Source organism: Accipiter gentilis, unplaced genomic scaffold, assembly GCF_929443795.1.
Source record: "Accipiter gentilis unplaced genomic scaffold, bAccGen1.1, whole genome shotgun sequence".
In the NCBI taxonomy this organism is placed as follows: domain Eukaryota; kingdom Metazoa; phylum Chordata; class Aves; order Accipitriformes; family Accipitridae; genus Astur; species Astur gentilis.
In genome coordinates, this window is record NW_026060975.1 from 400,058 (window position 1) to 428,021 (window position 27,964).

The 27,964-nt window shown below is 43.5% G+C and overlaps 1 protein-coding gene across 1 annotated transcript in view; it reads right to left on the reverse strand.

Moving 5' to 3' along the window:
- Positions 1 to 26,665, reverse strand: part of LOC126037243 (uncharacterized) — a 39,646-nt gene extending 12,981 nt beyond the window's left edge. The window contains exons 1-2 of the mRNA XM_049797509.1: positions 26,383 to 26,665; positions 23,261 to 25,086 (exon numbers count right to left, since the gene is read on the reverse strand). Coding sequence (XP_049653466.1) covers positions 23,261 to 24,209 — 949 coding nt within the window. The 5' untranslated portion in view covers positions 24,210 to 25,086; positions 26,383 to 26,665. The remainder of the gene's footprint in view (positions 1 to 23,260; positions 25,087 to 26,382) is intronic.
- Positions 26,666 to 27,964: the final 1,299 nt, after the last annotated feature.

Here is a 27,964-nt window from a genome sequence, read left to right on the forward strand (position 1 = left end):
ATTCATCATTTCCTGCTGCTGCAGGAGTGCCTGAACTGGCATGATAACATCTTCTTCCACCCAGGTGTGCGAGAAAGGGAATGCTGCACACATCAGTTACTGAATTCAATGAAATAGATGCAAGTAATAAGTTCATAAACTGATCTCTAAATCACTGCTATTTTGTGGATAGACAAGGTCAGAGTCTCCATCCCTGTATTTCGTTTCATCTACAGGCTTGCACTCCATTTGACTCTCACTTAAAAGCTATTCCTGATTTCACTCTTGAACTGAACAGCAGGGAAATAAAAACGGACTTCTTGCATCCCTAGCCCCATGGTTACTTGCAACGAATCCTAAAAGGATGGTCACAGTGCACGTTTTTAGGGTTTTATCTGCCATTGGACAACACTTCCAGCTACCCACTGGTCAGATAAACACTAACATTAGACACTGTGTAGAGGTCTGGCTTACCAGAGCTATCGCTCCTCTGTCATTGGGTCTTCTTGTCCACAGCTTTTGTAGAGCCCCAGCAAAACAGCCCTCTTCTCTCCCGTTGCATATACATAATGGGCAGCTACACTCATCAGCTAGTCACAGACCTGTGGCACATGAAAGAGGAGCTGGGCATGACCTTCAGCATCAAAATCACCCGCCTCCACGCTCAGAGCAGTGTGGCAGCCTGTGTGCCCTCAGTGAGGAGCGAGGCTCTGCAAGCCAACACAGAGAGAGGGGAATGCGCTGCCTCCTATCATGGACGCTACCCTCACACCCTCATCAGTGTTAATTGTGATTCTCCTGTAGCAGCATGAACTACTCCTATCAAAGAGGTAATGACAACAACAAAACATTTGAAACCAACTTCCTGTATTCTACATGAGAGTGAAAAATACGTGCTTTCCTCCAAACGATGCTGCTTGGTCTTTTCTTCCTCCTCCTTTTTTCCCCCTTTCTGCTTAATATTCAGCTGTGGGTTTTGCATCTCCTCAGAGATGAGCACAACATGGCCGGTTCCTCACTGGACCTGTTCATGACAAACTTCACTGCCAGTTTCTAATGCTTCTTCTAGCAGCTAAGTTTTGTCCCTCAGTATGGTTTCAGGCTTCCCTCCTGGCTGAGTTGTTGCAGTGTGTTCATAGGTCTCAACCTACGATATTGCCCTGGAAGGAGCAAAATTCCCACTTGCTGACACTAGAGAGGAAACTTGCAGTCTGTGACAGGCCACAAATCCTCCTCTCCTATCAGGGTAAAAAAAAAAGCAGGTACTTGGTACCACACGCCCTGCTTTTCCAACATATGCCACCTTTTTCAGGCTTCTCACAGACAGAGCACTTGAAGAACAAAGACAATCCGGGGCTGAGTTATCCTGCAGGACCACCAGCATCTCTCAGCAGGATCCTGGCCTGACATTCAGGAAATGGTCCAGGGCTCGGCTCTCCCTACCTACCACATGCACACACACAGAAAACCATCCATCTCCTCTCATTCCTCATTTTCCTTTCCATGGCATTCCCATTTTTGCTGTCACAAACTAGGTATCCCAAGGAGAGTGTTGCAAGGAAGGTCCTTGGCAAAGCTGGTTCCTTACACGACTGTTTGGTAAGGACTAGGACAAACCACTAAACAAGCATGTAAAAACCACAAAGCACATGATTCTGAAAATCATGCATTGCCATTTTTCTATGCATTTTTTTCATGCTGCTTTGCAGTGTACATTTTCATATTGTGTTTTAACAGTGAGATTGATTTAATTGGCAATTGTTTATCTAATATTGCTAGTCTCCTACGTTATTACTATTTTTACAGGCATCAAAAAATTCTGATGAAAATGTTTTAAAGTTGAAAGAACACCCACAAGAGAAGAAAGTTCCAAAATCACCTGAGAAATTTCCAAGGTTTACTTTCTTCCTCAGAAATACAACAAAATAATAATGATTTTCATTGCAATTTCATTTAACTGAAGTCTGTCTTCTACCTTGTGAAATGGGAAATAAGTACCATTATTCTCTGTGTTAACATACTACTTCCAATTAGCTGTACCTTTACATTAAGTTTAGCTACGAGACATTTACTTGCATGCTTCTAAATATACTGTTGGGTTATTTCATTTTATAATCCATGCTGCCTGGAAACTACAGAGCCAGAAGTTTGTTTTTTTCCCTGTAAAGAAGAGTTTCATTTTAAGAATATATGACCAAGAAGAATAAAGCTGAGAAGAAGAAATTTCAGGAAACAGGTATAAAATGAACTCAGCGATCCTCTCTCAACTCTCCATTGCTTCTATTGAGACGATCTTCTCAAAGCCGCTTTGCAGGCTAAGTTGGCCATATGTCCACACTGCCTAGGCTGCAGCAAGGCACCAGCCTCTGTTCAACAAGCAGTAACGCTTTGAAAAACGCTTCCAGTAACGCTGGAAGGCTTTTGATGCACTTTCCAGTTGGCACTCTCATGTAGTTTGGATGCATCTTCTGGACGCAAGCCACCTGAAGCACCACTAGTCAATGTACACCTGGAGAAGAGGCATAGCCCAAAACACTGTAGTCAACATGGCCAGGTCAGCACGATGCTATAGCCAGTGTGACCCAGAAAACTAGATGCCACGATGCCTCACCGTAACCAGTCATGACGTCATCTCAACACGGGCACCAAGCAAGGAGGTTGCTGGTCAGGTAACTGCCACTGGGCTTCACAAGACTAAACTAACACCTGGGTCTTGACTGCTTACAAGTTCGGGACAGACAAAAGCCCTAAAACACGCAGACTTGATCAGTGACACTAGCATAAATGGAATGCTTATGGCAGTCATCCCAGGAAAATGCTAAGTGCCACACAAATGGACACTATCCTCCAGTAGATGCTACACAACAGGGAACCCGTGGACAAGCCCAGCCCAGCCAAGGATGGCCTTCTGTCAGAAAGCGACTGTTAGTTTCATCGCTGAGTCGAGGACAAGCCAGATGGCTGTAGTTTCACACACCTGCACGCTCCAATGCTGACATTGAACAGGCGCGTGCCGAGCAAGGAAGGCCACAGGGTAATGTGAGTTTGGTGCAGACAGAGGATGATGACCACAACCCTCTCCTCCTGGACTGGGCAGCTCATCCCAGACCTGGCACTACTCCAGACTTTCTGCCAGCTCATTTAGCCCACAGCCCAGTCCTGCAAATCCAGTCCTGCCAAGGGATGCTGGTGTCACTCTGCCAGAAACAGCCTGAGGTGACAGGCCTTGGTTCAGTAAGAATCACAAAAAAACAAAACCCAAAAACAATTTTTAAAAATATCACACAAAATCTCACAATGCAACAACATAAAACTGGCACAGAAGCTAGACCCCTGCATGTGAACCAGCTGGTTATCCAGGAGCACGAGGAGGTCACCGCAGGTCACCTCAGCTCTCTACCTGCAGCTCTGGCTGTCCCTCACAAAACAGCTGAACCCCTCCTGCCTTTCCTGTCCTGCTAGTAACATCCCACTGAAAAATAATCCCTCCGTGGTCACCAGAGAACAGCCAAGGAGGACACGGGGCAGAGCCACTTACAAAGGTAACAGTGAGGTGGCCCTGGGGTCCGCATGGTTACAGAGAAGTCAAGTATGGCACAAATGCTCTCCAAGACTAGGCAGACCGTAGTCAGGTGCTGTGGAATAGCAAGGATCCCTCGCAGCACTCAGCCTTTCTGTACTGGGGATGTCGAACAGCATGAACATGGGTGCAGTTGTCTAGCCAGAGCTACAGCCATGGGGACTGACTTACTCTAAAAATTGCACATACTTGGCCCTCAAAAGCCAGCATTTTGTCTCAGAGTTCAACAAAGCCAGTGTTTAGCTCAATGTGGTCACATAGCAAACCTGTTTCTTTCACCTCCTCTCCAGAAAAGATCTCCTGTTCAAAAACAAAAAAACAAACCACAGATGGTCGCTGTTCATGCTACCCATCTGAAATTTTGAGTCAAGTTAGCTTTTGGTGCTTTGTTTCTATCACCAGAGTCCTTGAAATTCCCACAGAAGTATGAAGGCACTCAGAAGAGAACAGAGAACTGGTTGGTCGATTACCTTGCTCTCCATCTGAATTGCACTCCATTAGCTAATGCCATTCAGCTTGTGACATCTTAGTTGCCTTAGGCATATACTGGTACAGCCCTGCTAAAGGCAGGTACTCTGATAAAACTGCACGGATAAAACTGGCAGAGAATCTGGTCTCACATCTGAGGCCATGCCTGGGCCAACAAAACCAAACAAAACCAGAGAATTTTAGAAGCCAGCTACTGAAAGTATTTAACAGCTAGTTCCCAAGAAAGTGTCTGTGGACAGAGGAGTGTCATTAAGATGACTTCACCTTTGACAAGACAAAGGAAAAGTATAATCACATTTTGCACATCAACAGACACAGAAATTCAGCAATTGAAAGATTAATAAGAGAACAGGCTTATTTGCTTTCCTATCGCTTTGTCTTATCTCAGGGCTGGAGGAAATACACTGGAAAATTTCTCATGTAGTATTTTAGGCCAAGTTCTCTGTTGACATCAACATTAGTAGAGAGTACTGGTTAAAAATAGATGCCACCTTAGTCTAGTATCTCTGCAAAGATCAATATTTAAGCAGCATTTTTTAAGACCTAGAGAAAGCTCAGCAGGACCCCCAGAAATGCTTCTGCAGAAGCAACAAGCAGCAACCTCTGCGACCAGGCTTCGATTCAAAACAGATCAAAGCATTTGGCTGACCCTGGAAATGAACTAATGCTTGCTAAGGCTACAGATAATCTCACTAAGACCATTACCCAACTCACAATGAACTGATAAAAAAGTTTTCACTGCTTCTCTATGGAAGTTGTCTCTGTCATTTGCACCTCCCCTCCCTTCTTAGAGGAAACTTGTTCAGACAAAATTAAATTACATTTGCAGACCTGTATTAGTATCTTGTCACATGAGTTTCCTCTTTCCTAGCATCTGAGCTGTGAACTCAGTGCCACTTTTTTTCGAGGACTGGGAGATGAAGCTTGCCTTTTAATAAACTTCTCTATGGAACACTCAACTCACAAAACACTCCGTTTACAGAGGAAAAAAGTTAAAATGTTATCCTGGTTTGTCTCAAACACAGATGGGGAAATGCTCCAGAGAAAAATCCCAGCTGTCAATCTGCACTGCAGACCTCTACTTCATACTGATGTTGGAGGGAGTTCCACCCAGCAGATGCGTGCAGACAACGCAACAAAAATCTGCAATGCAGACAACAGATCCGCAATGCAGATCAGATGCTAGGATTTTACTCACAGGGTGATAATTCAGCTTCGCTGTTCCCACTACAGAATCACAGAAATGCTGAGGCTGGAGGGGGCCTCTCGAGATCATCTCGTCCAACCCCCTTGCTCAAAGCAGCGTCAGCTACAGCAGGTTGCCCAGGACTCCGTCTCATCATGTTCTGAATATCTCCAAGGATGGAGATTCCACAACTTCTCTGGACAACCTCTGCCAGTGTCTGGCTACCCCTCACAGTAAAAAAAAAAACCAAAACAACAACAAAAAAATCCAACCCAATAACCACTTAAGAAAAAAAAAAGAGCTGCTTCTTATGTTTGAATGGTATTTCCTGAATTTCCATTTTTGCCCTCTGCCTCTTGTCCTGTCACTGGGCACTATGGCAAAGAGCCTGTCCCCATCTTGTGTGCTCCCTTCCGTCAGGTATTTACATTGATAAGCTTCCCCCAAGCCTTCTTGCCTCCAGGCTGAGCAGTCCCAGCTCTCCTGGCCTCCTGCTGCATGTCAGATGCTCCAGTCTCTTCATGATCCTTTGCTGGACTCTTTCCAGTATGTTCCTGTCTCTCTCGCACTGCGGAATCCAGAACTGGACCCAGCACTCCACACGTGGCCTCACCAGTGCTGAGCAGAGCAGAAGATGGACCTGCTGGTGACGCTCTTCCTAATGCCACCCAGGATGCTGTTGGCCACCGCCTTTGCTGCAAGGTCACATTGCCGGCTCATGGTCTAAGTTGTTGTCCACCAGGACCCCAAGCTTCTTCTCAGCAAAGCTGCTTTCCAGTCAGTCAGCCCCCAGCACATACTGGGGCATGGGGTTTTTCCCTGCCGCGGAGCAGGACTTTGTGCCTCCCCTTGCTGAACTGCATAAGGTTCCTCTCAGCCCAGTTCTCCAGCCTGTGGAGGTCCCTCTGGATGGCAACACACCCACCAGGTCTACCAAACACACCCCCTCTTTTGCGCTATGCCCCATCATCCAGGTCATTAATGTTAAACAGTACAAACCACAGTTGCATAGGCTATAACACAGCCATGCTGGGGCACGGGCGACCAGGGTGGAAACTGATCTGTGTAAAATAGATTGAATCAATTTCTGCTATTATAAAATTTTCACTCATTATTGTACTGCTGCTTCAAAAAGAATGACATATAGAAGATGACAAATCTGAGTTTAACCTCAATTCAGAAAAAAATGAAATGAGTTTGGAAAAAAGAGAGTAATACGGTTGATATTCTGCTGCAACACAAAACTAAGGAGCCTGTATTCTGTTGATACCAAACAGCAGTTTTTGTAAGAAATTAAGACAGTTTTGCTAGCAGAAGAGCTGATGTATCAGGATAACACAATTATTTATATTATATAACAAATTATAAAGCAGAAAAGCACTAAGCACTTTTGGTTTTTTTCTGAGAACGAATGCAATGAACAAACACGCAAAGCCCAATTAAAGGCCATACTCATTCCAAGTCTGCGAGCTTCCCGGAGTTTTTGTGAAAGCCAGTGGGCATTCCACAGACGGGAATTTGCTGTATCTAGCCCAGGCCACTTTGACTAACACATCATTCAACAGCATCGCTCATGATTCAGCAAAAACACTCTGACAACTTTAGCAGACTTCCAACATTAATCAACAAAGAGGCACGTTTCAGTGCATGAGCACTGCTTTGAAATACCAAGCCACACACTCACCTGCAGTAAATCAGTATAACTCCACAGAAGTCAACTGAGTTTTATGCCAATTTACACCAATTTTGGCCCACCCCACTTACACTACTACACTCTCTCATTCTTTTACTCAAGTACTGCACACACTGCAGGTAATTATATTAGAAGCAACTTTAAAACTCTTTAGGAAGCGAAGAAACTCTCACAAGGAGGTACAGTGCCAGAAGAGGAATCCAACTTTCTCAACATCTTCAGAATGAATCTGAGTATTACTTTATTATGAGTAATACTGCTTGGAATTAGGGCAGACTTAATTGTAACTGCTACAAGCAGCCGGAAGGATAACAAGCATCTTTTTGATTCAGGAGCAGATACTATTGGTGACAATTACATGACAAAAATCAGTCCTGAGGTTCCAAGTACTGGAAAGAGAAATGTTACCTTCTTCTTAGAAACTCCAACTACAGATGCTCACACGGATCTAAATGCTGCTTGTGCACATCATTTAAGAGGAAGCAAAAGAAGCTTCTGAGAGTTTTCCTTTGCACAGGAAATGCTCTTCAGTAGCTCTCATTTAAAAGAAACACAACTTCAGGTCTAGCCCTTTCTCAGCTGAGCTGAGAGAAAATTTGCTCTGACAAGGAACTGCAAGAGCTCACATGAAAGAAGAGAGAGATCAAAGCTACATACGTAACAGAAGGAAGCCCTGGGCACAAATGGGGACCCAAAGCCCACATTCCTGGGTCAATTGCCACACCTCAGAATAAAGGCCTTTCCACCAAAAGAAGATACAAGATTGCTCTTTGCCAGAGTACTGGTGCTGCACTGACAGCAAATTTAAACTACAGGTCTGGTTTCAAAACAACCGGAGTCAATTTATAAAGTTTAGATCCATTTTTAAAGTTCACGTGGAAACCAGCTAACACATGATAGCTTTAGCAGTCTCGCTGTGAACACTTCAGTAGATTCAGATCCAAAAATCATTACAACTACAAAGAATTGTCCCAATCTGCAAACTACAGGCCCAGCGGCTCTGACATCAGCATGTGCTGAGTACTCAGATGGATAGTGTGATAATTTCCAAATTAGACCCTTCTATTACATAAAAGAGTTTCTAGAAATTGCCAGTTGGCAGCCTAGCAGGCAAAAACCAGATAAAGAACAGCCACTAGCAAGTTAGGTGGGTAAGGGGTGTTGACAGTTCACGGCAGCTTACCTACACCTTGCTATCTATCTGCAAAGGCACTGATAGGCTGGGCTTTAGAATTGCTGGCAAAAGAATCTCCAGCAAAATACAGCAGTTACAAAAAATCATTCTGCATGGGGAGGCAAACCAGACAAAACCTTCACCAGAAAGCACAGGGTCAAAAGAGAGATACACAGAGCAGGGAGTGCAAACAGGGGACTCCAAGCAACCCATAGCTGGTAGTCATAGCATTCCTGGGGGAATCAACAATTCAATCCATTGGATGCATGACACCTGCAACAGGTATGGGGATTTCCAATGTGTCCCAGGTAAATGTTTAGAACAGATTCTCTCTTGGGTTTCATCAAAAAAACAAATCTCAATTTGATCTTTCAATGCATAAATGGCTAGTGTTTTCCCAAGATGGAACACAGGTTTCTCTCCAGATCTGATTGTCATACTCAATTAACTGGAGCTAAGTATCCCTTTTTCCTCCTCCTTCAAAGCTCTTCACACAAAGAAGAAACGCAGGACCTTAGCAAAGATTAAGCTCTTATCCATCAGCCTTAAGATTATTTTGGGTCATTGCATGATTGCTACTGTTGTTGTTCCCTTCAAATTATTCCTGAACTCTTACTTGCAGGTTTTGTGGTCTCAAAGCCAAACCAAATCTGTCCTTGATTGGATTGGATCTGGAGAATGTTTTACCACATCCTTTAGGAAAGCATCACAGTACAACGTACCACGTAACTTCATTGCCATCAGCCAGCCATTTAAAAGCAGATGAAACTGTATAGGAATTTCCTTTGGAGTGCCTTCTTAACGCTTCTTGCTTATGCAAATTAAAGAACTCAAAGCTTCAGCAATTCATCAAAGACACTTAGCTCAGCTCATCACACTCTCTCTGACTGCCAAGACTAAGAAAGCCACTATCCCCTTTTCTCATTGGGAATCAAATATACACCATGACAGCCTTAATTCAAAACAGGATGAGCCACAGGACATGCACAGACTGCCAGAACAAGAGCCCGCATTCCCCTCCTCCCAAGTGCCCTTCAAGGGCAAGCAGGCTGGAGGAATAGGCCAGGTGGCCACCAGCCCCTTTCCAGTGCCATTCTGCCTGAAAACCCAGCTGCTCCTCCCCGTTAGGTGACACGCCAGGACAATCAGTTCACATCAGGAAACCCTCGACCTCTGCATGTGCACAGAAAGACCACGCTGGGTGTCACCACATGCCAAGAGGCCAGGGCGTCATGGGCATAGAATTCACTTCATCTACCCAAATAAGATATGTGGTCCACTCCACCAGGGTGATTAGACACGATTTATAGCATAACAGTAGTGACAAGAGTACCTTTCATTAGCAGCACTTCGAGTACTCAAAGCTGCAGCACAAGCTGTGACACTTGTGCTTCTTAGGCACTTGTGCTTTACAGCTTTCCTACCTTCCCCACAGCAACACATTCTCTGATCTGCTGTGTCTCCTGCTGCTCTGCTCTCCTTGGGCTTTTCCTCCAAATAGCGCCCTGCCTGCTTGTGTGGTCACATATGGCTCCTCGTTCACAGCTACAGATGTGCTGATTACATAGAGACAATGTTAGCACTGCTCAACCAGACAGCAACTCTGGGAAGGCAGCTTCTCTCTCTCCTATCCATTCCTTCACTGGGACCCTTTCTTATCCTACCAGCAGTTTTCACAAAGCAGAGAGGAACCAAATACCTGTCCTGGTTTCAGCTGGGATAGAGTTAACTGTCTTCCTAGTAGCTGGTACAGTGCTATGTTGCGAGTTCAATATGCAAAGAACCTTGATAACACTGATGTTTGCAGTTGTTGCTAAGTAGTGTTTACACTAAAGTCAAGGATTTTTCAGCTTCTCATGCCCAGCCAGTGAGAAAGCTGGAGGGGCACAAGAACTTGGCACAGGACACAGCCAGGGCACCTGACCCAAACCGGCCAACAGGGTATTCCATACCATGTGACGTCCCATCTAGTATAGGAACTGGGGAGTTGGAGGCGGGGGAACCGCTGCTCGGGGACTAGCTGGCTGTCGATCAGCGAGTGGTGAGCAATTGCACTGCACATCATTTGTACATTCCAATCCTTTTATTATTGCTGTTGTCATTTTATTAGTGTTATCCTTATCATTATTAGTCTCTTCCTTTCTGTTCTATTAAACCGTTCTTATCTCAACCCACGAGTTTCACTACTTTTCCCAGTTTTCTCCCCCATCCCACTGGGTGGAGGGGGAGTGAGTGAGCAGCTGTGTGGTGCTTAGTTGCTGCCTGGGGTTAAACCACAACAATACCTTTGAGATGCCTACCATTTTGTTAAGCTACTGATCAAGTTCAGCTATGCTTAAGAACTTAACGGGAAGGCTGACTGAGAGATATACAGCAATTTCCTTTGGAAAAGGATAGCCAGTTTTCCTTAGGAAACCAGGCTAAAAATTATGTCAACAGGAATTGCAAGGCATCCCAGTTTGATATTAGTATCTAGAGGCTTTTAATCGCTCATGGTGGAGACAACTAAATAGTGCATTATTAAACACTTCCTCATCACAATAAAGGCTATCCTTAAGTTGGTGTCTTTTCCTATATACAACTCCCTGCCCGTATACAGTTTCTTCTGAAAACCTGCAAGGAAGACTGGGCTAGCAACTTCGGTATAAGCCAAGCGACTAAGCACAGACCCGGGAACAGACTTGTATGCCCACAGGAGCGCCGCAAGGACGTTTGAGACTCACGTGGTTGGAGAGGTATACCACCATCTGGATTTAAAAATATGATTGTCCTCTGTGCGTGGTGGAGGTACCGTAGTCCATGTCAAGGACTGGGAGTGATCTGCATGCTTACAAAGACAGACCTGGAAGCCTTGCACAGCTGCAAAACAAACGCTCAGAGTTTATTATGGTACCAGATTCACGTGACGTACGTCAGGCAGAGAAGGGTGGTCAACGACAGGCATTGGGCAGTCCTCAAAGCAGGACTTCTTTACTACCAGGACTTTCTTTAGCCATGGAGCTTCAGCTCAAACTCTCATCCCCATCTTGGAAGTGGATTTCTTCCCTGCCTTTCAAAGGCACAGCTCTGTTAGGACACCCACAGTCCATCTGAATTTCTCAACTTGGGTCTTTTCATGTGTCCGATATTTACAGGGACAGAATCTCTGGCTTTGCTTGTCATCAGTAATACATCTATCCTCTGAAGAACAAGAAGACTGGGACACCAAAAAAAACCCCAACCCAAAAGGCAGAGAAGTCCATTTCTCTTTCAACTGCCTGAAAAAACACCTTCCTCCTGGACCCCTGTGGATATACGCAAAGAGAGAGAGAATGCAGCCTTTGAACAGTAACTGGGATAAATCTCTTTCTCCTCTGATCATTCCCCCTCTGACTCATAAATCTCAATCTACCAGGAAAATAGTGCACAGCTCTCACAAAGCATTACTTGCACCTAGAAGGGAGGCACAATTAAAACAAGAGACAAGAGAGACAAATGATATGGGAGCCATTTCCTTAATGAACAGAACACTTTTCCCTTCTTATTCGTCATAATGACTACCAATAAAGAACAGGAAGAAGCAACAGGTTTGAATACAACACCGATGAATTTAAGTTTAATCCAAGTAAAGTGCCTTATAACAAGTCTGGATTGAAAAAAGATGCTGAGAAGGGCGGTTTTCAGAGAGACTGCTTACATTTTAATGTTTAGCGAGACCTGAATCTGCAGTAGATGGGTACAAAAAACAAGGAGAAAATGTCTTTTTTTTTAATTTTAACAAGTTAGGGCAAGTGAGATTCATCTCTCATTTTTGTGTGTTCTTTAAAAAAATAAGAAGAAAATCCAAATAAAAAAGGCAGTAAACAAATACTGAGACCCGGGAGGGAAGGCGGGCTTTATTCTACCCCACGACTAGCCCTCAACTCCTGTTCTTCTGCGGTCATGGTCACAGCTCTCCCGCATAGCATCACCTCCCTCTCTGATTTTCAGACCTCACATACTAGCTTAGGTAGCTACAGCCAAGCTTCGGTGCTGCCCAGAGAGTGTCAAAACGTGAGAGGTGCTAAAGGAGTCCTGTAGGTCCCTCTCCACCAGGTCACTAGAGATGGGCTCTTGCTAGGACTCAGGCAAAGTAGGGGGAAGGCTGGCTCATACCCCTTATTCCCACTGATGCCACCTTGACCCACATGACTGAGCCTCGTGGGCTGACTCCCAGCACGCGGTGCTGTGACTGAAGTTTTCGCACTTGGAGCACTGCAGCATCCTCTCTATCCTGTCGATCAAATGGCCAGTAGCTGGCATGAGCAACAGTTTACATCACTCACAACTGAACCTGAAAGACAGGAAGATTAGCTGCCAGGGCTATTTAAGACTCCCAAAGCAGAACAGAAGCAGATAAGGAAAGCAAAGCAAACCATCCTTGGAAAGATAAAGAACTTTGCAGCTGACACAGGAAAAGCAGCTATTAAGGTAAGCAGGGGTGTTACCAGTCTCAAGCTAAAAGTATTTTGAAAGGTGACAGCAATTAAGAACCCATGCAAGCCTTGAGCTTAAAAACACTCTGACCTTGAAGGAACTCAATCTGCCTTTCTGGTTCCCAGGACATATGGCCTCAGTGACAGATGATCTATATCACTTCCTAGTTCAGTATAGCTACACAGGTATCCCATAAGGCTTGTCTGGTTCAGGACAGAGGGTCTTTGCCTCACCTGCTGACTGTTCAGCTGCCTGCTACCCTGACTCGTCACTTTGGAATCACTGCTGCCCCAAGCCCCCACGTGCTAGATGGAGCCAGCTGGACTACTCCACGATTCCGGACCAACTTCAGCTGTCACACAGGCCCTGGACCAGGATGGCAGGTTGCACTGAACATTTTGTCTCAGACAAGCATCTCCACTCCTCCCTGGATGTCACTGTCACCTTGTACCATGGGATCTCTCCTGCCACAAGAGCCAGCACAGCCATTACATCCCATAAGCACCACCACAGTCATACACCCCAATCCAGTGCCCCAGGTCTTCGGACTCAAAAGAACAACCCGTCTCTCCCGTACATCAAAACCAAACAAGTCTAGCAGAAATGATGACATCTTGGACACGTCGAGTTTTCCGCTGAAACAGTGCCACCCTGGTGACTTGGTTCACTCCAGGCAGCAGTCTGGGGACAAACGCAGCAGTTTCTCTCCTATCCTCCAATAGAAAGCACTTCCACAAACTTCTAGGTGGTACTGGGAGAACAGCACCCAAACTGTCTCCCGTTTCTCTGCTCCCCCTGCTGGGTGCCAGCCCAGCATTATCAAAATGCCTGCTTGGGTAGCGCTGCCAGGCAGCAGCACACGGAAGCTAAAGCAGCCTGTAAAGTTACTACACAGTCTCCCAAAGAGCTCAGTAATTACCACTGTTAATTCTTACCAAGACCAATAGCACCACTACTCTTTAGAGGGACCAAGCAGATCAAAAAGCAGATCCGGGAAGAGAGTTTCCGAGTTACAGGCTTCAGTGTCAGCAACCGCTGACATCTCCAGCCAACAGCCAGATCACGCAGCCCTCCCAAGGCTGTACGCCCACCACCTAATATTCCACACTGGCATCAGCCCACAGCCACTGCCAACGACTGTACGTACACGGATGCTGATCCACGCACAGCTATTCAAAAACAAAGGAATCACAGCCCCTGTAATTGTGAACTTGCATATTGGTGCAAAGAAAGACAGTGGATATATCGGGTTTGTTGCATAAAGTGTGGGCCAAGAAGCTAATCACTTCTATGTGTCTCATGATACTTTTTCTCCCTTGTCAAAAGGGGATAATCCACCATTCTCCATATTCCACTGTATTTTCAAATGCAATTCAAGTTGGGGCCTCCCCTATCTTTATTAGGCAAACAGACTAAATGCCAGGGAGAATGGATTTTAAATCTACATTTTAAGCACTGGAGTAGTAGAACTAGTCAAGACACAAAATTACTTACAACTGCTTGCTCACTGCAATATAGAGAGAGGTATAGAGAGGGGGTTGGTTTCATTTGGGTTTTGCTTTACATCTTAAAGACGGATTATTACCGCAGGAAAAGTACAACCGAAATGATTGAAGTAGTCACATTCCTCCTTCCATGTTTAAATGCGTTTCAAGCTCAGATCTGGAAGCGGAACAAAAGCACACATAGATCTCCTCCGAATTTTCCAAGCTACAGAACAATAAGTCCCACACAGTAGAAAACAAGATCTAATACAAGAGGTGGCAGCTGGGATTTCATGCTGCTTATATGTATTCACATAAAAAGAGATGCAATCACAAGCAAGCGTCACTCCTTTGACACTGGACAGGCATTCTCTCTCTAGCTGTGCATGGAAGGGATAGTTTTGCCATACACTGCTCCAACAGCAGTCAATCAGAACTAGTAAGGGAGTCGCTGCATTTTACAGTTCGTAGCAGTCACGTTCGAAAGCAAGGCCTGGTTTTTCTCTCTGTAAAATCAGTTCATGCAAGCCCAACGTGGCCCCACGCACCCCCTGAGATTCAGCCAACAGATTCCCAATTAAGACATGCTGAACTGGACAACTTGGAAAGCACATTTCAGTACCCAAAAGGCAACAGGGTAGCAAGATCTTCCACTAGCGTCTAGTAAACAAGAAACAAGGAAAGCCCATGCTTGCCAGGCAATCACTTACCCTCAGACACACCAGGCAAACTCTGTCACGGAAGCACTTGCACCACCCACAGAAGACCTTGAGGAATCAAACATGCAGCCCATCATACAAAAGATGCTACTGCCTCCTAAGCCCCAGTTTGCACCATAATACCAACAAGATCCCAAACTCAGTAAAAACACCACGGTGTTTTTATTTTCTCGTGTCTTTAGACAGTGATTGCAACATACCCTCTTCTCTTCCACTCCCCTGCACAGCTCAAGCGCACACGGGGCTTCCTTTCTTTATGAAACTAGACAATTAAAATCTACTTTGTAACAACAATTTGTTTGGATTCCCATCTATAAAAGCCTCCAAAAATGCCACACTGTACAGTAATTCCTCTACCGGTGAAATACAAAGGTTCGGTAATGTTTATAAAGACATTTAAACGGCATGAGCAAAACTATTTTGCTTCATTACATTTTCCAACCCTTCATGCTATGTACAAGCTCACTGCTTCCAAGAGTCACCCTTACTCACATGATCAAATCATGCCACTTGAAACGCTCCGACATTATTTTGCCATATAAAAAGGTTGAAATTATCGTGACGACAGCAACCTAAGGATTGCAGGTACCCAGAATCTGGTATGAGAAGTGAAAGCTGAAAAAGAGTTAGAGCTCTTGAAATTACACATTTTAAATACCAGAGACACAAAGTGTTTAAAAGCCATTCAATACCACGCCTCACCAGAAAACCATAAAACCATCAAAGGTTCTGAAACACTTGTCCTGAATCATTTCAATGGAAATATTAAAGGATGAAAACGCCCCAGGGAATTACAGGATTCATTTATATAGACTGACAAACTCACTTTGTGGTAACGTGTTTTTAAATGTCAAGCAGTATAAACAAGGTATCTGAAATTACCACCTAATACAACGACTTGAACTTCAGCGCCTTCAAAATCACACTTAGACGAAGACTGAAATCAGTTTGACAGACTGAGGTATAATCAAAATCACTGTAGTCAAGAGAAATTTATCCAAAGCAAAAACCATTTCATGCTTGCACACATGTGTGTTTACTATAAAAGTAGAGCATAGGTTTTCAACAGCGACCAAAAAAAGGCTCGAAAAACACTTGGAAAAAATAAATTCTGCCACTCACTCCGCTTTTGCTGGGCACGCCGATTTTCACATTTTGGTCAAAGATCACTCGGCTTCTCCAGTTTACCTCACTTTGAGAAAATCATTTTCAGAAGACATGCCTCCAAGAAACATCGGACAACTGCACGTCCACATGATTAAATAAGAGGTAGGATCTGTCACGCACTTTACAACAGCAGCGACTGCTTGCTTGCAAGCCCCTGGCCAGAATCCTTCTCCTTGGCAAAACAAATTTTAACGCTAGACAGTTCTCAAGACATCACATCAACAGGAAAAGGATTAGCTCTCCCTCGCATCAATAAAGCGCATCATCTGACCTAAAGTGCAAGTCTTCATCACTAAACCACTTTCAGAAGAAACAGTGCCAACCTTCAAAGACATCTTCCTAGAATGAGCTGTCTTTCCTGACCATTTTGACTACTTACAGACTTTATATCTGTCTAGTTCTTCACCTTTTAGGAAGGCTAAGGAGGTCGGAGAAGTAAAGGACAAGTCCAGCCAGTATTATTCATGGACCTCTTTTTTCACTCTTGTTAAGTACAGATACGCAGCACTGCAGAATCCTTCGGGACTGATTTCGCCCACCAAACCCACGCTGCAGACTTAATCTTAAAAGCATATCCTCTCGAGGATAAACAAAGTAAGCTCATATCCGCCAGACCTGAAAGATGGTTTCACCAATGCCTCAGGACTGTCCACTGCTGGTAGTTCATCCGCTGAGCTTTCTTCAGGAGGTCTAGGGTCACTGATGATGCTCGGCTTTGGCCTTTCCTTGAGGTTGCCGGTCAGCCCACCGATAACGGTGTTCCACAAGCAGTTCTGTCATTTAGACCCTGCAAAACCAGACAGTCAGCAAAACACATTGCTAGGCCTACTGTCCAGCCTCTCAGCAGTCTGCAAAACAAAAATGCTCTCTGAACTTTTCACCTTTGCATCACCACCAGTTTGGGATTAAGCCTGAAAACCCAAAAGAAAGCTCCAAGTGGAAATAAGCACTACCTTTCAGCTCATTCCAAGCCCAAGACCACAATGCTTCCCATAAAAAGATTTGGTTACAGAACAGGGAGTTTTCACATCTCACTAAAAACCATCCTCTCCACGTTTACTTAGAGCTTAGCATGTAGTGGCGTGGCTGTATTTCAAGCCAAAGAACGAACCACAAAACAAAGTACCAAATCCATACAATATTAATCGTTGAGTTTCTCAGTGCTTAAATTACAGACTTGAGAGATCACTGAAGGACTCGCATCCAAAAAACATACTTCTTTTCTGCTGAAATGTCAACTTTTCCCAGCAGACGTTCAAATGCCAAAATATTTCTAGGGATGGTCTTTGTACATTTCTTTCCAAGAGTCGCCAGGCGCCTCTTGCATGTCATTCAGAGAACCCATCCTCATCTGCAAGTCTAGCTCCACTGACAAAGTACAATTAGCACCCTTCAGTCAGATCTCCTCCCCCCCCACCGCTCAAGAACAGAATACCTGCCTTACAGCTCATCAAGTTGAAGGACAGGGAGGGGTCACTCCCCACTTAAGACAGGCTCAACTTGGGGAAGAAACCAAATCCCTGTAATCTGCTACCCATCAAGTCACAACAAGGCTACGAGGAAGCAAAACCCAGCCTGAGAACAGCTTCCCCCCGGGGAGCCCTCCCGCCTTCCCGCCTCAACTCCACTCCCCGTTCTCTCCACCTCCTCCCCCCGCCGGCGCAGGGGAACAGGGGACGGGGACGGGGGCTGGGGTCGGTTCCTCACCCCTTGTCTCTGCCGCTCCTTCCTCCTCAGGGGGAGGAGGACTCCGCGCTCGGCCCCTGCTCCGCCCTGGGCTCCCTCCCTCCCTCCCGCGGGAGACAGCCCTTCCCCAACTTCTCCAGCGTGGGTCCTTCCCGCGGGCTGCAGTTCCTCACAGACTCCTCCAGCGCGGGTCCCTTCCACAGACAGGGTGCAGTCCTTCCGTCACAGACTGCTCCAGCGCGGGAGCCGCGGCCATTTTGGGGGACATCCGCTCCCCCGCTCCCCTCCACGGGCTGGGGGCGGACAGCCTGCCGCCTCCCCGCGGGCTGCGGGGGCATCCCCTCCTCCCCCGCTCCTCCTCCTTCCCTGACCTCGGGATCCGCAGAGGGGTTCCTCTCACGTCCCACTCCCCCGACTCCCTCACGGGGCGTTCCCCTTCGGAAATCTCTTCTCCCAGAGGCGCTACCGCCGTCGCTGAGGGGCTCGGCCTGGGCCAGAGGCGGGGCCGGCTCCGAGCCGGGGGAGCTTCGAGCAGCTTCTCCCAGGAGCCGGCCCTGGCCCTGGCTTTTGATGTAGAATGTCTTTTGTTGTGGAGATATGTAGTCGTGGTAGAGTTAATCCCCTTATCTAGTAAATTATAGCTGTTGTCTTTCTCTTCCTTATCTAGTAAGTTATATTTGTTATTTTTCCTCGTGATTTTTACGCAACATTTAAGCAAGCCCTGCTTTTCTTGTTTGGTTTTTTTTTTTTACACAAAGCATTCGTTTAATTACAATGTGTGTCTTCCCCCTTCCCGATTAGTATGTAAGTAAATTATCATATTGTTGTTTTAACATCATTAGCCGAATTGATTCTATTCTGCTTTGAACAAGGGCTACAACTTTTATCTAAAATACACGGACCAAAGGTCAAGATTAGCAGTAAGACTTTTAGGGGTAATTGTGGAGAATGTCTCTACCCCCATGTGCGATTTCATGAACAAAGTTAACCCGTTCATTACAATCAGAAATCACTCTCCAGCCCATTAACAAACTAAACATTGCACAGGCTCATAGAAGTACACAGGTGACCGTCGTTACATCTGCCTCCATATTAGAGGGATCAGCACTGTAAAAATACCTGCAGTCAGGAAATATTCATGTTGCATTTATGAGCATTTTCATTCCAGTACACACAGTATGAAACAATATTATCCTGGTAGGAAGGCTAGGGAGGTATTCCAGCAAGGAAGACTGCTTTGCTGCTATATTAATACCTTATATTATAGTGCAATAATCCTGTGCTCTACCTAGTCTCAGACTGGTTCGTTGGAGGGGGAGGGGGAAGTGTATGGCTTTAAACAGCTTGCAGTATTGGGTCAAAGTAGGCACAGATGTTGCAGCAAATCCTTGAAACAACATAAACTCACCATGCTCATCTGAGCCTATCCAAAAACGTATTCACCGTGGCCATGTAATAAATAATTATAGGTAATTTGCTGATCAAAGAAGTTAAGCAAGGGAAACGAACTTGTTACACCAGATGTGAGAACATCCTGTTTTGACAAGAAAAACTTACCTACAATGTTATTTACTGCCATGAGAACGGAACCTTACAGTCTAGCAGTTGTTTAAAAAAAATGCTGATGTTGGGCTGCAGTATTGTGATATCATGACAACCTTTATCCTTGTTTAAATTTATGTAAAATATGTAAGCTTTCGATATACCTTGTGAAAAGCGAGCATAAATCCTGAGGAAGTCACGATTACGGAAGAAGGCAAGGGGTGTACCGAAGATGGAGACTGACCTCGGTGAAAATAAAAGAGACTGCTTGGCTTGCCTAATTTTGCGAGCCTTGGTGGAGCTGCGACTCCCCAACCGCCCAGCGCGCTGCTTTGTTTTCCTACCTTAATAAATATATAGTGAATACAATTTGAACTCAATTTGTCTCAATTCAAATATAACACTGGGGTAGGACGTTCCCTTCTTCTCAGTCTTTTCGTTCTCCTTCAGGGGCCCAGTCGTTAGCAAGGCATGCCTTGTACAGACAAAGGATCTCTTATTTCACAAGACCTCCTCTAAAGAAAATCCCTCCTCAAGTCCATGGCTTCTCTCTCAAGTCCATCCTCTTTTGTTACTGTGAAATATGTTCATCTGATTCGTGCTAATACAAACAATGCTAGGGCCGCATAAAAAATGTGACCCTCACTGTCTATGTAATCTTTAACCATTTTGTCGACCCTTGTATAACCGCAGGCCGGGAGGAGACAGATGAGATTGATTCAAAGAAATTAACTCAATAGTTTGATTGACTATTAAGTAGGTATTCTTTATTGACAGCGCTGGTTGCACGGGGGATCGCTCCACCTATTGTGCACACCGTTGCACAATTTACCAGAAATTTGTACAATGTAAATATACATATTCATAAGGTTATTCAATACAAAAACATACATATGCATAAGTGAGGTGGAGTAATTAAAAAGGCTCATGTCAGCAATTCTAAAATGTATATGTCATCATTGCGCATGCTCAGATTTTTCTTTGGTAGTCGTTTACTTCTTCAGGGGTTCTATCTTCCTCTTCCTCTTCTGTCCTTTAGATGAACTTTAGTCATCTACGCATGCTCTCTTCTTACTAGGCAATTATAACAGTTTTATGGTTGCTTCTCATACATCTTATCTTAGACCTATATTTCAGTTCTTGTTATCGCTTCCTTGGTTAACGCATCCGTCCTTGACGAGTACCAAGTACCGGTCCCTGACAAACTTAATCCCTGACAGACACCAGTCCTTGGTAAGCAGTGTTACAAGAATCATATGGTTACGAGAACAAAGGCAGGAGTTCGTATCTTTGCCAGCCCTATCTATTCAAGCAAGGCCTCTACTTGTGCCTTCTCGACAAGATTTTGTGATTGTTCATGGTTCCTTCTTACAAACACCAGTCTTTGTCTCACATGTAAAGTTATAGAGAGACAATCATTGAGCAAAATTAGCAGTTCGTTCCCTATATCAATATGTACATAGTTCCTTCTCTTTTTGCCAAGCCAAAACCGGTTTTGTTGTTAACTATCCTGGAGGAGAACTGAGGCATTTGGATGTGTGCTGGGCCTCAGGGATTGCAGTGCTGGGGATCACGATGGGCCATTTGTGGTATGCATCTGCTGAGGGGGAGGTGTCTGTTGTGAACTTGTTTGGGTTCTGGTGACCGCAGCTGGTGCTGTGCAAGGTGTCGGCTGTCACACAGCATGTCTGCTGCCTGGTCAGAGACAAGTTTCTAAGCACCCACACAACCAGGAGATGGAGAAGAACACGCCTAGTATGAATATGTAATGGACGTTAGACTATAAAAGAAGCTGTCTTGTTTTTCACGGCGCGCGTTGTGGTAGAGCAGAAGCTCCCCGCGTGCCCAGCGCTGTTTGCTTGCCTTTATTCATTTAATAAATTGTTAACTTTGTTTGGAATCCTGTTTGGGACTAAATTCATTTATAACAGTGACTCCTTTGGAATCCAGTAAGATGAAGGCTTGCTGCACCTCTGCTGAGAGAAGCCTCTTTGTTACTGATTGGTTATTGATTATGATTATGTTATTTGTTATTGACTAGTTAGTAGCTTTGATTTATTATTGATTTGGTAGTAGTTAGAATAGCTCATGTTTAATAAGAATATAAAATGGTAAGTAGTTTAGCAAAAGTATCTCTATTGTATTTTGCACATTTAATTAACAACTGACAGCTGCTGTGAAACCCTCTGTATAACCCGGTACCAAGGCCGAAGGAATTGGCCAAAATCATCTAGTAGGAACATTTAGAATTTAGATAATAAGTAATGTTATAAATTGAGACTACAACGGATCATAATCCAATTGAAAATTTTATTAATTGTAGCAAGTAGAATATGAGCAAAGACAGCGCTGGGCGGCAGGGGAGTCTATGTTCCGCCAACTGCCGCGCCAAACAGTTCTAACAGTCTCCTTTTATCAGTCATCCAGTTCCGCATTCAGGTCTTTACTCTGCGCATGTCCCAGTTGTTGTTAGGGGGTCTTTTTTCTGCCTCCTGGTGGTCGTTGAGGCCGAAGGCTTGAAGTCTTCCTCAGTTACCTTTAGATGACTTTTTCTTCAACTTGCTGTGTGGTATTTCTCAGAACTGTGTTATAAGCTCCTTTAACAAACACTTCTAAGCAAAGCAATAGCTATTTCCCGTATTCTTACATCTTGCGGTTTGACACTTCTTTAAACAAGGCAATAACTGATTCTCATATTCATACATCCTTATCTTTAGCAATCTCACAAAATAGTTTTGCTTTGACTTGTACAAGCGGTATCTGATTAGACTTATATAAGCAATTATGGCCATCTTTTCTTTAATTATTTAATCTTTATATTGGGCTTAACATAAATCTTAATAAACAATATTCTAGTCTCTAGTTTCTCACAATCCCCCCTTTTTCTTTTTATCCTATTATTGTTTATTAGACGCTACTTTCATTTTCGACACTATAAGCCAACCTTTTCCCACAACCCCAACATTTATCATAACATTCACAAGGTAATATTTCACAGTTACACTCATAACATTCTCGTGGCATAGTACACTCACAATAATCTTCATCTTCATTGATAAATACCTTCTCATTTTCTTTCTCCAACTTCGTGGTTAAAATAAGCAGTTTGGTCATATCAAGCCGTTTCTTAATAAAATGCAAAATATAGCGTAATATACAAGGCCCAAATAAAAGTCCTAAGATTAACATAATAAGCGGTCCTGCTAAAGTAGACAACAAAGTGGTTTGCCAAGGTGAAACATTAAACCAGTTTTCATACCATGGTCTACCTGTTTCAAAATTCTTTCTGCGTTGTTCCAATCTTTTCCGAAGTTCAGCCATTGCGTCCAAAACTACTCCCGTATGATCAGCAAAGGAACAGCATTCTTCGTTGAGGGCTACACACAATCCCCCTTTTTCTAATAACAACAAGTCTAGTCCTCTTCTGTTTTGCAGCACTACTTCTGATAAAGATTTTACTGAAGTGGCTAAACGTTCAATAGATTGTTCTATTCTTTCTAAATCTTCATTTACGACCTGTTGTAGACCTTGCAATTCTTGACTTTTTACCAAAGAGGCTATACCTGTGCTTGCCCCAACTCCGCCTGCTATCAACAGCGTAGCCAGGGTTATCGCTGTAATTGGTTCTCGTTTTTGTCTGTTCAGATCTCCTTCAAAATGGTGTAACACCTCTTCAGAGGTGTGATATATTAGACGAGGAACAATAATTACCTGTACACAAAACTGAGATTGATTAAACACATTTAGGGATATGCAAGGCGTTATTCCGATGTCTGAGCAAACCCATTTAGCTCCCGGTGTTGGGATAGCCCATTTGTTAGCTCGGTTCTTATGTTCCTTTATGTTAGCATTAGTGATTGTTTGATTACACAAAGGCTGATATCTTTCGGGCACTGTACCTATACATTCTCCTTGACCTGTTACCAATTGAATAGTAATTCCTTGCGTATGGTTCTTCTGGTCATCCCATGGGCATTCTTGTGGGTTTGTACCACTAGACCATTGAATCCTATCTGTTATTCCGATTGTCTCAAAATATGGTGGTCTAACATTGTAACATAACCAGCAGTCCTCAGTTAAATTTGGTTTGCTTTCATTAAGGGTACGATAAGAGGCTTGTATTAAATCCCATAAGGGGTCTTTAAATTTTGATACTCCTGAATTCCTAACCAAAGAGGACTCAGTCACCGTGTAGTATGGACGAGTGGTTGTCTTAGGGAAGGTGGGTGGATTCAATATTTTATTCGGCCCAACAGGGAGTGAATCATGTGGCATTTTAATTTTTCTTATGAGAAAGTGTCCTCCCCAATCTTTAGGAATCCCTCCATAGACACGTATTCCCCATGTTCGTCCTACTAACCACACATCTTCTAGGAAATGCAATACTTGAAATTTGATGTGGGTACAGACCTTTTTCCGTGGAGCTACATAATCCACATCGCGCAGACCTGCAAGATCTACACCTGTATCTTCGGGTACACATCCGTTAGGAGTCCAGGTTGCTCTTATATATTTATCAGGAGTCTTTACTGTCCAGCCCGAGGCTATTGTCTCACATCCCCAATAACCACAATAATAGTGTCCGGGATAATTACAATAAGGCTGTCCAGAGGCCGGGCATATATAAAATGGAGGTCCTTTTTCACAAGGTATCGGTACTAAATCACAAAGTTTCACTACAAATTCAGGTGGCCCTGGGTTGCTAAAAGTGGCTATTGTTTTCGTTCCTTCCCAAGATATTAGTTCCCATTTAAATGGTTCATGTGGGTTTCCCCCTTCTGCCTGGGGTATTATCAATAACACAATTAACGGTATACCAGGAAAAAGGGTGTTCGTTAATTTTTTAATTAATTTTAGTAAACTCTTACCAGTCCTGGGGAAGTTCAGCCATGATTGCCTTTGCATCCCATTTTTCTGATTCATTTCTCCACAGTTGGTTTCTCTTCTGCCTCGCCCGTCGACTCGGTTGCTTCGAGCCACGGGGTGTACCATCTTCTCGGCAGCAAGGGAATTCTTCAGGAGAATAGCTGTTTCGGGTTTTCTGCCTGTGTACATAGGCCTCCCACTTTGCAGCTTTAATTAATGGGGTCAGGCAAGGTACGGTTACTACTTCCCTCCGACACTGGACAGTTACGATCTCAGTTACAAAGGGGACTGGTTGATTTGGGTGGTAACAATAATATTGAGGATGTATTCCTTTAGTAAAGATATCCCACCATTGGAGGGATCCCTTTACTATTTCTCGTCTTTGTTCAAATTGTTTCAATTTCCAATCAGTTAATGATCTTTCAAATTTATAGCATTGCTCGCAGACTCCGTTTGGAGGGTATCCTTCATGGCAATGCACCCACCATTTGTCCTGGCATACCTTGCATTTAAAACATACAAATGGATAACAATCACACTGTTGGTCGTTACACCTTAATTGTAAGTTTTGTATATAGTTGTTTCTTATTCCCATAAAATCCCTATATTCTATATTAGGTTGCATGAATATTTAACAATTTTTACGACCACACTTAGTATGTTTCCACAAATAATACACCACTAAAGATCCTATTAAAGCAATTGCAAAACAAATCACACACTTTACACCAAAGGGCAAGGCTTCAAAATAATCAAACCAAGTGTATATCATTACTTTATCTTCTTAATATAATCTTGGTGTCACCTGGTGCACTGACCACCTTCCAGTGGGGTTTTGTTACCGGGCCTTTAATGCGACTGGCATGAGTCCATCCACGCTCAGCAGTCCGGACAGCTGTTTCTGTGGTAAGTAAAACAAGATATGGTCCCTCCCAGTTGGGTCTTAGGGTTTCTTCTTTCCACATTTTAATTAGTACCCAATCCCCAGGTTTAAGATTATGAATTTTTAAGTCCAACGGCGGTCGTTGTACAATCAGTCCACGTTCCCAAAGCTTGTTACGATGTTCTGCTAATTGTAAAACATAGTCATTAATCGCACGGTCCCGAATTAAAATGTTTGTTTGTGGGCTTTCAATCCGATAGGGCATTCCATACACCATTTCGAATGCTGATATTCCCACATCCGTTCGGGGTCTAGTTCTAAGGATTAATAGTGCCATGGGTAGGCACTTAATCCATGATAATTTAGTTTCTATCATTAATTTAGTTAGGATAGTTTTGATTTCTCCATTCATCCTTTCAACTTTTCCCGAACTCTGTGGGTGCCATGGTGTATGGTATTCCCACTTAATTCCTAAGTTTCCTGTTAGATCTCTAACAATTTTTGACACAAAGTGTGTTCCCCTGTCCGAGTCAATTACTTCAGGTACTCCATATCGAGGTATAATGTTTTCAAGCAACACTTTAGTAACTTGGTTAGCAGTTGCCTTGGAGGTAGGAAAAGCTTCAACATAATGTGTTAAATGATCCACCATCACTAATAAATATTTGTGACGCCCGCTCCTGGGTAGTTCAGTAAAATCCACTTGTATGTGTGAAAAAGGTCTGTATGCTGGGGAACGTCCTCCAAGAGGTTTTTGTCTCATGTTGTTTCGATTGACCTTTTGACAGGTCTCGCAGGCTGCTGTGACTGTTTTTGCGATGTTGTATACACCTATACAGGCAAACAGTTGATTAAAATGATCAACTAATGCCTGGGTTCCCCAGTGTGTTTTACTATGTATTTTTGAAAATATCTCGAGTGCTATGCCCTTCGGCAAAACTTCTCTCCCATCTGGCAATATGTATTTACCATCTTGTTCTTTAGCTCCCATTTGTTTTAATTTTTCTTTTTCTACAGACTCAAAACTCAAATTTTTACTAATAGATGTCTGTTGTATAGTTAAAATCGTATTATAATTGCCTGCCACTCGTTTTGCTTCCATATCAGCTGCATTATTTCCTCTGATTTGGTAACTTGTACCCCGTTGATGTCCCTTCATATGTACAACTGCTATTTTATTCGGCATTTTTAATGCCCCCAGAACTCGTCGAATTAATTCTGGGTGTATCAGTTCTTTTCCCTGTGAGTTAACAAATCCCCTTTCCTCCCATATTTTTCCAAAAGTGTGTACTACTCCAAACGCATAGCGTGAATCTGTATATATAGTTCCATCTTTTCCCTTGAGTGACACTAACGCTTTCCATAATGCATACAACTCACAAGCTTGAGCTGACCAGCTGGCACTCAGGGGACCTGATTCTATTGTCTTAAATTCTCCTTTTTCCAATTTAATGATGGCATATCCAGACAATCGTTTACCTTCTACTATTCGTGATGACCCATCTATAAATAATATTTCTCCACATTGTAGTTCTTCTTCTTCTAAGTCTGGCCTAATGCGTGTCTGTTGTTCAATTGTTTGAAAACAATTGTGTAATAGTTCATTACTTTCTCCTGGATACAAAAATTCAGCTGGGTTAATTGCTCCAATCGTTTTTAAAGATAGTTTAGGGGATTCTATAAGTATTCCTTCATACTTTAATAATCGGCTATCTGTAAGCCATTTTTCTGCTTTTTGTTGTAACACTCCCCTGATATTATGAGGCGCATATAAGGTAACGTCTCCATTAAAAGTAATGCGATTTGTTTCCTCGAGTAATAAGGCTGCAGCAACAATTATTTGTAAACAACTTGGCCAACCCCTGCTTACAGGGTCCAACAGCTTTGATAAATATGCCACCGGTTTCTTTTGTCCAGCCCATTCCTGAGTTAAAACTCCAAATGCCGTTCCTTCATATATATTAACAAATAAATGGAATGGCCGCTTTAAATCTGGTAAGCTTAAAACCGGTGCTTGGCTTAGTTCTTTTTTGAGACTGACAAACTGTTCTCGATCTTGCGGGGTCCATTTGGGTATTTTGTCTTTAGGCAGTTGTTCATATAAAAATTTAACTTTAAAACTATAGTTCTCTATCCATTGCCTACAATACCCAAATAGCCCTAATGCCTGCCGAATTTGTCTCTTAGTGACAGGCATAGGTAATTCCAGAATTGCTTTAATGCGCTCTGGATCTAATATCTTCTTGCCGTTAAACAAATAATGTCCTAAATATTTCACTTTTTCTTCCACAAATTGTAACTTTTCTTGTGATACCCGTAGTCCTTTTTGGGCAAGAAAATTTAGAAGTTGAATGGTTTCTTTTCTTACATCCTCCTGATTATTTCCTGCTATAAGCAGATCATCTACATATTGCAAAAGTACGTTTCCCTTTTGTACCTGGTATTCCTTTAAGAGTTCTTCCAGGGCCTGTCCAAACAAATTAGGGGACTCAGTAAACCCCTGGGGGAGCACGGTCCATCTCAATTGCTGTCTGCGGCCTGTCTCTATATCTTCCCATTCAAAGGCAAAATAATCACGGCATTCTTCTGCCAGTGGACAGGCCCAAAAGGCATCTTTTAGATCAACTACACTATACCAGGAGTTATGTGGTCCTAACTTACTTAGAAGTGTATATGGATTTGCTACTACAGGAAACCGGGTGATAGTTCTTTTGTTTATTTCCCTTAAATCATGTACGAGCCGATATTTCCCATTTGGTTTCTTTACAGGCAAAATGGGGGTATTAAAGGGTGACATACACGGCTCTAAGATGCCTTGTGTTACCAATCGATCAATTTCTGGTTTTAATCCTCTCCGTCCTTCTAGAGATATGGGATATTGTTTTACCCTCACAGGTATGTGGGGTTCAGAAATTTGGATTTTAATTGGTGGGATTTCCAGTCTACTAATTGTGTCCGGAGAATACCAGACATCGGGGTTAATTTGTTTTTGATCTTCCACGGTCAAAGGATAAGTAGACACTGTTAATTCTTGATTTTTTACTTTAATTTCTAATTGCAA